General features: G+C 43.7%; 1 protein-coding gene across 1 annotated transcript in view; it reads right to left on the bottom strand.

Annotated features, from left to right (window-relative positions):
* Window positions 1-802: 802 nt before the first annotated feature.
* Window positions 803-11,339, bottom strand: part of FGF1 (fibroblast growth factor 1) — a 165,718-nt gene continuing 155,181 nt past the window's right edge. Inside the window, exons 3-5 of the mRNA XM_040344607.1 lie at window positions 7,102-7,306; window positions 4,392-4,495; window positions 803-1,414 (exon numbers count right to left, since the gene is read on the bottom strand). Of these exons, the coding sequence (XP_040200541.1) occupies window positions 1,220-1,414; window positions 4,392-4,495; window positions 7,102-7,270 (468 nt within the window). The 5' untranslated portion in view covers window positions 7,271-7,306 and the 3' untranslated portion in view covers window positions 803-1,219. The remainder of the gene's footprint in view (window positions 1,415-4,391; window positions 4,496-7,101; window positions 7,307-11,339) is intronic.

Raw genomic sequence — 11,339 nt, 5'->3', positions numbered from 1 at the left:
GCAAAACTTCAAATTATGATCAAACCGGCAGTCGTTAAAGCAGAACTAAACCCATAAATGTATTGGTTTTCCAAAACAATTAGGCCTCGTACACACGGCCGAGGAACTCGACGTGCCAAACACATAGAGTTCCTCGGCCAGTTCAGCCCTGAAGCCGCCGAGGAGCTCGGCGGGACGAGAGCTCCCATAGAACAACGAGGAAATAGAGAACATGTTCTCTATTTCCTCGCCGAGGTCCTCGTCGGCTTCCTCGGCCGAAAGTGTACACACGGCCGGGTTTCTCGGCAGAATTCAGCCAGAAACTCGGTCGGAAGCTGAATTCTGCCGAGGAAACTGGTCGTGTGTACGGGGCCTTACACTCAAGGTATGCTGTGAATGGTAATGCCCCATTGGTTTATGCTCTCTACCAAACTGCCAAGCCAACAAATGACTGGTGCATTAAATTTTGGTCAAAACCATTCAGCTTGTTTTTATCTACAGACGTCTCCATCTTCAGATTTTGGTAAAGGTGAACTCTTGTGTTTAAGCTAAACGTTCAGTTGGGCTTAGCACTTTTTAGCACATCTTAAGCCTCGTACACACGACCGAGGAACTCGACGGGCGAAACACATCGTTTTCCTCGTCGAGTTCCTTGTTAGGCTGTCGAGGAACTCGACAATGCAATTTTCTCCATTCCCGTCGAGGAAAAAGAAGACATGCTCTCTTTTTGGCTCTACAGGATCCTCGACAGTTTCCTCGTCGGAAAATGTACACACAACCGGTTTCCTCTGCAAAAAAAAAATCCCAGCAAGTTTCTTGCTGTTTTTTGCCGAGAAACTTGGTCGTGTGTACGAGGCTTTAAGCGAGATTGCAGCCTGATGAATTAAGGCCACTGGTTCATTAGACATTAGAATAGCCTAATCATTTGTTATTTTTCACAGCTATTTCACCATCAATAACACAATAGCAAAGATTTGTTTTTTTGTAATGCTTAGCATCCTGTGCCCCATGCTTTTAATGAATTTATAAAGTGGTTTTCCCCAGACTATAGTCAGCATGGCCATAAATACTGCAGTTGGGATGAAAATGCCACACTGTAAGATTGGGGTTTTGTAAGCGCTTCCTGTTAATACACTGATTTGGCCTTAAGTACAATATAATAGTTTACAGCAATACCACAAATAACATGTAACAGTATGAATTTGAAAGCAGATCAGTCGTCGGGGCTGGCTGAAAATCTCTAGTCACTTGACACTGATAATGGAAGGAACAGGATGGCGTTTTGGCCATAGTGAGTCCGTGAACCACGTTTGCATGTCCCATTCTTCTTAATGCCAACAAACCAGTTTGAATCAGAGTATTTTTTTGACTTGTATGTATTGTAGTTATTCTCCTCTATAGTCTCCAAAAACAGGCATTCTTCATTCATTGTCATCTTGGAGAAGAAAGACAGAGAAAAAAAAATGAGTTCATTGCTTGTGGGAAACAAAACTTTAATGTTATATATAGAGGACCTGGATGGCAATTCTGAAGGAAAGATTCTGGCTAAGCAAATGATGCTTTTGGTCTGCACTTGAAACCGATGCTTCCCTGGCCTCACTACTGTGGCTCTGTCTGGAATGTCTTTAAAATTTGCTTCGGCTGCAGATTTCTGTCACCATAGGAGGTGCTTTGCAATTAATAAAACCACTTTTGATCATTGTAATGTTCTTCTCACAACTGATACACATAATACATGTGGATTAGAATGATTACGCTTGGTATAGGGTTATTTTTATTGAAACATTTTTGTCTGCAGTTAGAAATACTTCTAGGAAAGACAAATAGCATTTGAGAGAATGGTCCATTCTCCACCAGTCAGAAGCATACATACATAGAGCTAGATTCACGTAGCTCTTACGTCGGCGTATCTATAGATAAGCCGCGTAAGTAGAAAGTTGCGCCGTCGTATCTATGCGTGCCATTCTGGTAGCTAGATACGCCTGAATTCTAGCTTCCTCCGACCGACGTAAGTGTTAGTACACCGTCGTATCTAGGGTGCATATTTACGCTGGCCGCTAGGGGCGCTTCCGTAGATTTACGCGTAGAATATGTAAATGACCTAGATATGCGATTCACGAACGTACTTGCGCCCGCTATGCCGTTTACGTAAGGCTTATGTCCGGCGTAACGTTACCCCTGCTATATGAGGCGCAGCCAATGTTAAAGTATGGATGCCGGAACAGCCGTCAAATTTTACGTCGTTTACGTAAGTGGTACGTAAATGGGGATGTGTGTAGGTTACGTTCACGTCGAAAGCATTGAGCCAACGTATCTTAGGGAGTATATGCGACATGACTCTGAGCATGCGTGGATCGTTAGTGAAAAAATTTACATGGGGTCATGGCTACTTTGTATACAACACGCCCACTTACGCCTGCCTATTTACCCTACGCCGGCGCAACGTCCGGCACCAGATCTTTGTGAATAATGGTCTGGGTGCCCTATTTTACGTCGGCGTAGCGCATATGAGATGCGCTACGCCGGCCAAACTAAACGTCGAGCTACGTGAAACTAGCTCATAGTATATGGACCTGCAGCAAAAGTTTTATTTTGCTCTCTGTAATACCTGGCACAATATGTGGCCTTGATCCTAAATTAAAGTATGCCTACCATACAATAAGGACAGGCTGCAGATAAGAGCTATCAGTATACTTAGCAACCCTAAAGCCTCGTACACACGACAGAGTTTCTCGGCAAAAACCAGCAAGAAACTTGCTGGGAGATATTTTTTGCCGAGGAAACCGGTCGTGTGTACATTTTCGTTGAGGAAACTGACGAGAGACTCGACGAGCCAAAAAGAGAGCAAGTCCTCTATTTCCTCGACGGGAATGGAGAAACTTGCCTTGTCGAGTTCCTCGACAGCCTAACAAGGAACTCAACGAGGAAAACGATGTGTTTCGCCAGTCGAGTTCCTCGGTCGTGTGTACGAGGCTTAATAGGGGACAATGCTGGTAATAGAAGTTGAGAGAGAAGAAGTAGGGAATTAACTTTTGACCTTCAGTTTCCCCAATTATTCACTAGATGTCATGGGCATCAACATTTTAGAGACCTTGGCATAAATTCTAAAAACTTTGCTCCCCTTTCACCTCCACAGCAAGCATTTCCTGGATGAAGTATTCTGATAGCCAGTGAACATTTAAAAAAAAAAACCTGACTTGTAGTAGCAATAACCACTCAACTACTAATGATATTAAATTAAAGAGGACCTTTAGTTTAAAAGCCTACAATATTTTTTTGCAGGTAGGCTTTTACTGCACAAGATTCTGTCTTTTCAGCTATAAAAGCAAGTCAATAATCAATATTAACTAGTAATCCTTCTGCTGCTAGCATTAGTAAATAAATAGAAATTACGGGTATATCATATTTACTTGTTTTGAGCTTTTTTCTTTTACATGTCTTCAGTTACTTCCTGCTTTCCGGACCATTGCAAAAAAGCAACGGAAAGCGCATTGTCATCCTATTAAAACGATCAGGTTGCCTTAGGGCATAAAAGCATGTTGCTTTAATGCATATATTTTATTGAACGATATATTTTAACACAATCAATACTGTAAATGAGTTCCCCAATGATACAGTACAGGCGGTTCCCTGGGTTACAAACAAGATAGGGTATGTAGGTTTGTCCTTAAAGCGGAGTTCCATCCAAAAGTGGAACTTCAGCTTAAATCACTCCTCGTCCCCTTACATGTCACATTTGGCATGTCATTTTTTTGGGGGGGGGAGTGGGGGCTTCGTTAGGAGTGGGACTTCCTGTCCCACTTCCTCCTTCCGCCCAGGGACCGCTTAGGCGACTCGTTATATCGCCTTAGACGGCCCTTCCCTGTAGGCGATCGCCTGGGACAAGTGACAGGTCCCAGAAGATCGCCTGTCCATTCCTAAAGCGCATGCACAGTGAGTGCCCAGCTGTGAAGCCGAAAGCTGTCATGGCCTGGGTGCCCTCAGTCTGAATGGAGGCGCCGGCGCAGAGGGGGGCAGAGGAGCGACTTTCTGTCCCAATGACAATTGTATTTGGAAAATTTTGCGTGGTTGTGTAAACAAGGATTGGTGATAAAGCATCAGTGGATGTAACTTTTTCCCATAATAACTCTTACAAGAATGTATTTATCTTAATAAAGGTAGATTTCCTCTCACTTTCTGTTGTCTTCCTCCATTTGTAAGTAGGAGTCATTTGTAAGTCGGAAGTTTTTTAACTAGGGGACCTCCTGTACTGGATATGTGCCATTTTCAGATGCACACATTTCTTTATGTTTAATTTGCCCCAAAGTCCCAGCTTACCCCCCTCTCACTGCCAGGCCCCATATAAGCTGCCTGTAAATGTTTATAAAACAGGCATTGCAGTATATTTCTAAGGGGTGTTACTAGATACTTACTGATCCATATAAAATACCATTTTCGTTCATAGCCAAGTAATTCTCAGTATCAGCATTCTTGATATAAACCACACCAATGCTTTCTGCACTTAACTGCAACTGAACTAAAAGAGAAAATGTTATTAAAATAATACCAAAGTTCACAAAAAAAACCTATTTGTGATTAGTTTTTCAGTAAACTAATAAAATATTTCATAAAAAAACTAGGGGAATCAAGAGTGTTGTAAGCAGCAACCTCACATGTTCTGGTTTTCACTGTTTTCCAAACTAGTTGAGAAAACTTTTGAAAATAAAATGTACAGTCTACACTAAACTTCTATACTTAAAAGTAGGGTATACCTGTAGTTTGCTACATGAAGATAAAGGAAAAATATCCATGTACAGTATGCATAAGTGTATTTCTGACCATTTTAGAGCTTAGTTTGTGAAACTGTGTTTTGCCTGTGTAGACTGTCTTAAAGAGGAAAGCTTCCAGTGACTGCCATGTATTTGGGAAAGATTTAATCATATATTTTATGTTTTTATCCTCCTCACCTTCTAGTGAAGCTAAACCTATAATACCAAGACTTCTGCTGACCCGAAAGGGGGGGGGGGGTTGAGGGTAGGGCACAATGGCTCTGCCCTATAGGGTCAGGAACATCAGGCAGCAACCAGTCACCTGCTGGCCTGTTGATTTAACAGAGATTTGAGGCAAGCATGTATATGTTGCTACACAAATCTATGAAACCACTGTGCGTAATTAATAGCATCAGCACCAGATAGATCTAGTCCATCTTTTGTTGCTGGTAAAGTGCAGGTATCCTATAGAGAAATGACAGTACATTTTGTAGAAGAAGCAGATTGCAGTACAGCAGGGGTAGGTAACCTCGGCACTCCAGTTGTGGTGAAACTACAAATCCCATCATGCCTCTGCCTCTAGGAGTCATACTTGTGATTGTCAGGGTCTTGCAATGTCTCATGGGACTTGTAGTTTCAAAACAGCCGGAGAGAAGAGGTTGCCTACCCCTGCAGTACAGAGTAAAAAGAAAGTGCTAATCTCTAAGCTTAAACTGCCCACTTCTAATTTAGTAATAATTCAGTTCTCCAGAATTGATATAAGAACAAGTAGAGAATCCTGGGCATGTCAGGTCAGTCTGGTTTTTAGTTGATATTGATAACACCTTAGGAAAACATGACTTTGGAGAATCTCAATAATGGAAATTAAAAATAGACTAAAAATTATTACATTAAATTTAGCTAATAAATAACAATGCAGAGAGGTTCAACCTTCAGGTTAACGGGACAAAAACCCCAAGCTGCTTCATGCAGATAATATAACAAAGTTAAATATTTTTAGAATGTTTAAAACCCTTCTTCAAACTTTTAAGTGAAACCCCTTTTTGTAGAGTCTCCATGGAAGAAATGGGTTTTTACTTCTCTGAACCGCAGTCTTTGCTACTGTACACATATACTGTATCTTGCGGGATTGTGTTGTTATGTTTTCGCCCTTCCCTCACCTACTACTTACACAGATGACCATTCTTAAATTGTTATTGTTACCTTTCAAAATTGTGTAAAATAACACAGGATTACAGCGCTCAGGGAGTTCATTGAAGATAATCAACATGAGAGGTAAAAACAAGGGTATAATGACAGCAGCATTTCATAAATTAGTTATTAAAGTCCATAAATGTGAGTACAAGAGTCCATGCTAATAAGATGTATTCACTTGGCAGATATCAACAGGTAACCATGGGCTGCTCTCCAAGAGTGAAGTCAACTCGAGCATACATGAAAAAGAAAGACAGGAAAAGCGCCTCTAAGTTATCTGGTTTAATTGTAATAACAGGTGCAGGTATCCAACACTTACATTTAAAATAGCAGGAAGAAGGATAGAAGTGATGGTAGTCAAGTGGAGCCGGGCTGTGCCTGCAATCTGTGAACAGATCTCAGTTCTGAAGCCGGGAGAGCCGAGTCTGCAGCTGTGTAAGAGCGCTGTTTAGACAAGCCGCTCGTCTGCTGGATGGTGACGTCAGGGGGACGGTGGCTGACAAGGTTCACAAGGATACACAACGCGTTTCAGAGCATGCGCTGGTCTGTAGAGAGTCCTGCGCGCTCCTTTCTCAAGAAAGAAAGGAGCGCGCAGGACTCTCTACAGACCAGTGCACGCTCTGAAATGCGTTGTGTATCCTTGTGAACCTTGTCAGCCACCGTCCCCCTGACGTCACCATCCAGCAGACGAGCGGCTTGTCTAAACAGCGCTCTTACACAACTGCAGACTCGGCTCTCCCGGCTTCAGAACTCAGATCTTTTCACAGATTGCAGGCACAGCCCGGCTCCACTTGACTACCATCACTTCTATCCTTCTTCCTGCTATTTTAAATGTAAGTGTTGGATACCTGCACCTGTTATTACAATTAAACCAGATAACTTAGAGGCGCTTTTCCTGTCTTTCTTTTTCAAAATTGTGTAGCTGTCTAGTATTCTGTTTGCCAATTTGTCTCCTTGAACCATAGAAATCCCAAAGTGGGCGTTTCACTATTGCAAGAAAGATATCCCCCCCTATTTCAAGTCCCGCGACACCAGGACAAAACAGAGGTATTGCAGACAACAGTAATATGTAACAGGGGTTCCAATTCCATTCCCACTCTATCCAAAAGGAAAAATATCATTTTGACTTCAGATACACTTTAAGAAACAGCTTATTTTCTACTTTTGTCTGTAGCCTTACTGTTGAGGTCATCTCTGTCTCTTGTTCCATCCACCACTCCATCTGGAAGTAAGCGCAAGAAGAATCCTCCATTTCTGCAGTATAGAAGTCTTGGTTGCTTGTAGTTTCCCATTGGGAGTTTAAACTTCTCAGTTACAGCGCTGAAAGTGGTGATATCTCCTTCTGCCATCCTTTGTAATGTTCCAGCAATGCTGGGCTTTCAGCACTGTAAGACAGCAACAAGCAATGGTATACTTTATTTTAGTGCTTCTTAAAGTAAAACTTAAGTGAAAAGTTTATTTTTCTTTTTCATTTTGTATACAGTAAGATAAAAAAAATGTTGCCATCCGTGACCCATTGGGGAGATTTCCCTTCACTTCCTATACCATAGCCAAACAGGAAGTGAGAGGAAAACCCTGTAAATTAAGGGAATTCCTTGGGGTCCCCCAGGTCACCAGAACTAGTGTCATCATTGGAAGATGTTTCCTCAATTACTCTTCTGGGGACAACCGAAAATTTGGGATTTTCTTTTACATTCACCCAGGGGCGTTGCTAGGTGCCAAAAAGACCAGGGGCTTCAGCCCGAAGGTCGGTGGTGGCACCGCAGGGGGATACGGGGTGGTCATTTTGCGGGTGTTTTTCGCAGGGAGGTGGTGTTGTGTGAAGGGAGGTAAGCTAACTTGCTGCTTTCTGCCTGGCCTACCGGTGCTGCCCATCATACATCCCAGCTCCATTACAGGACCCAGCTCCATTACACGACCCAGCTCCATTACACGACCCAGCTCCATTACACGACCCAGCTCCATTACACGACCCAGCTCCATTACACATCCCAGCTCCATTACAGGACCCAGCTCCATTACAGAACCCAGCTCCATTACACATCCCAGCTCCATTACACATCCCAGCTCCATTACACATCCCAGCTCCATTACAGGACCCAGCTCCATTACACATACCAGCTCCATTACACATCCCAGCTCCATTACAGGACCCAGCTCCATTACAGGACCCAGCTCCATTACACATCCCAGCTCCATTACAGGACCCAGCTCCATTACAGGACCCAGATCCATTACAGGACCCAGATCCATTACAGGACCCAGCTCCATTACAGGACCCAGCTCCATTACAGACTCCCTCCATCACAGTCTGACTGTCCCTTTCATCAACTCAGCATTCCCCCTTCCTCCCCTCCAGGGCTGGACTGGGACAAAAATTTGGCCCTGGACTTCATCCAGACTGGCCCACTTTAATTTTGCAAAACGCACAAAAACAACCCGCTCGAAGCACATTCCATTCATTCCATATACACCGCCTATACTCGAAGCGCACTCCATGCATTTTCTATGCACCCCTATACTCGCATAACATGGGAAGGGGGTGGGTGTACAGATTGCATGACTCATGTATAGGAGGTTATGTGAAATGTATACAAAGAAGCTATCACTGTAGTGACGCATAAGTATAAAATGAGTGTATAAAAAAGGAATCGGAACGCATAGGTGTGAACACCCATGCAATCTGATTCCAGTGCTAACCAAAACAAGCAAGGCCTGTAAAGGCCTGAATCCTTCTGCAGATTATTACCATGACATCCCCTGCTGTTACCTCACTCCCTCATTTTTTGCACTAGACAGAACTAAGAATGTTTCTATGCTGAGACCAATATACACCACAGATAAAATTATATAACACAATGTATATGCATTAATGTAGAGGGGACTGACATTAGGGTTGCCACCTTTTCTTCAAGCCAAACCCGAACACTTTAGTGTCGCATGGCAAAAAAAAAAAAATGTTGCAGTATACACTACAGGATTGTAAAAGACCTGGGGCACTGTTGCGAGTAGAAATGTCACGTACTATGCTACGGCTCCCTTTACGCAACCCATTTAATTGACTATAATGAGGATGCAATATATAACACCTCACTGCCTGTCAAATGCCTTCTGAAAAGCAATCAGAGTGCCGATTGCTCTTCAGAGGGCACCACAAGTGTAACTGAGCCATAAGTCCTTTTAGCCATTACAGTATTTTCTGTAAATTCAGCAGGGAACTAGGGATAGGAACAGCACTATTAATGTTTACTTCAGACACTGTTGAGTAACCATATGGTCTCCAGCAATTACAACTAAAACCTTCCTGGACCCCATCTGCTTAGCTGGGGGCAGGGGGAAGGAACAGGACTATTTAGGCTACTTTCACACCAGTGTTTAGGGTTGGTGCAAATTGTACCAACAGTTCTTGCTGTAGCTTTCAGCAGCTAGCCCCCTTCACTATGATGGCAATTGGTCAGTTGCCACAGCTATTGGTGACTCTCTGCATAGCCAGTGATTAATTGCAGGGATTGCTGTTGGAAAAAACACAAAGTGCATCCAGCAGCAATCACCACAGGTAACCACTGGCCACATTATAGTGAAGAGGGCCTGCTAACAATCACAATGGGAATCTCGGATACCTGCTGCTACTATTCAAACCAGCCCTAATCGCCAATGTGAATGTAGCCTTGATGTTCATGGGGCACGCAGGGCCTGTGACTTGTCGTTAAGGTTCCCCTATCTAGATGGCTCCTATAAGGACTGCGCAGGCGCAATCCTTGCCGACGGAAATCTCCGAACCTCGGCCGACTGGCCACTTACCTCAAATTCCATGTCGCCCTGGATGCCAGCCGAGGTTCGGAGATTTCTGTCGGCAAGGATTGCACCCTGCGCAGTCCTTACAGAAACCATCTCCATAGCCGGAACCATATCGTCAGATCACCGGCGTTACCACTAGGTAAATTAGACACCCGCCTAACAAAGGATAACAAAGGATGCTCAACTTGTTCAGGCACCTTACCAGGACTCAATCACATAAAAACAAATAATATGTATTCCACAATGACAGCATATTGACTCACCAACAGGGTAGTGTCCTTTACCAATGGTAACCATATAACACAAAAACAGACAGAGGGTCAAGAATGACCAATCAGAGGGATGTTACAAAAGAACCAACTGCGGTATAGCAAAAAAATATGAAAATGTTACTGTATTTTAAGCATATTGTCCAGTCTGCCGGCCCAATCACCAGCAACCCGCCAGAGCACCAATAAAATTGGGACAACAATGTCACAGAACTAAAAAGACACTCAGATAAGCTCAGAGCCACATGCGCACACTTTAACAATCATATATTCAGCAGTGGCATTAGAACAGAAATAGGAGATTGGGGTCAATAGTTTAACCCAGAATGGGTATTAATCCAGTATATTGCTGAATAATAATTCAAAGTGATTGACCCACTGTAGTGTGGTGATAATGATCCACCTGGGATCAAAGAGTGCTAAAAACCATGAATGCCAGTTGTGGGAGATCCTAGGAAAGTGAGGCTAGTAAATCATGACCATAGAGTGTTACAGTTTTTTCATGTGCTATGATAGTACACAGGTAAACAGATGTAGTGGTGCTTCCATTGTCACCTGATTTCCATACTACCGACAGTACCTCACTTCACACACAGTCTGTGTGACTGTGAAGGCAGCAACTCCTCACCTCATGGTCAACTTATCTGTAGAAGCTGGAAGGTGGGAAATCATTGAGACCTTGATGGCAGCAGGGTCAGGACTGTGTAGCTGCAGATACAAACACTCGTGGCTCCTGTGTGCTCTCCTCCTTCTCCTCCAGGATCAGCCAATGAACGAGCCTTTGGGAGGAGTAGAGGAGGCAGCCACACCCCATCTCCGCCCACCAACTCCAGCTTACTCGGGAGGCATTGGAGAACGTGGAGGGACAGCCCTGCCTGATTGGATGACAGGGAAGACAGGCAGCCCCCCTCCCCTGCACGGACCTGCAGTGCTTTCAGGCTTGTGTGACTAAGGTAGGGGAGGGGGAGGAAGGGGGAGTGATTTGATGCGATAGTGTAAAGGAGAGACCTGCCGCGCTGATTTGCAGATTCGGGGCTAGTAATATTAAAGTAAATGGCCGAGACTCGGGGCTTTTCGGGATCCCATTCGGGGCTCCAGCCCGCCAAGCCCCGCCCTCCCGACGCCCCTGCATTCACCTTCAATCATAACACCAAACATGACAGATAGAGAAGGCAAATCTCTTTAATTGGGGCAGATGCAGTAATAAAAAAGGGTGAACAGATATCTGCGCTAAAAAACAATGGTATTGAAACAGAGCAGCTAGCACAGTTTGTAGATAAGGCAAACAAAAAATAGTAAAAGTTCAATAGTGCAGCGCTCCAGTGAAATGAATTGGTTAATAATGTCCAAA

The sequence above is a fragment of the Rana temporaria genome, chromosome 3 (genome assembly GCF_905171775.1).
Source record: "Rana temporaria chromosome 3, aRanTem1.1, whole genome shotgun sequence".
Taxonomy (NCBI): Eukaryota; Metazoa; Chordata; class Amphibia; order Anura; family Ranidae; genus Rana; species Rana temporaria.
Note: the sequence above shows the minus strand (reverse complement) of the source record. Positions and strands in the feature narration are given on the sequence as shown.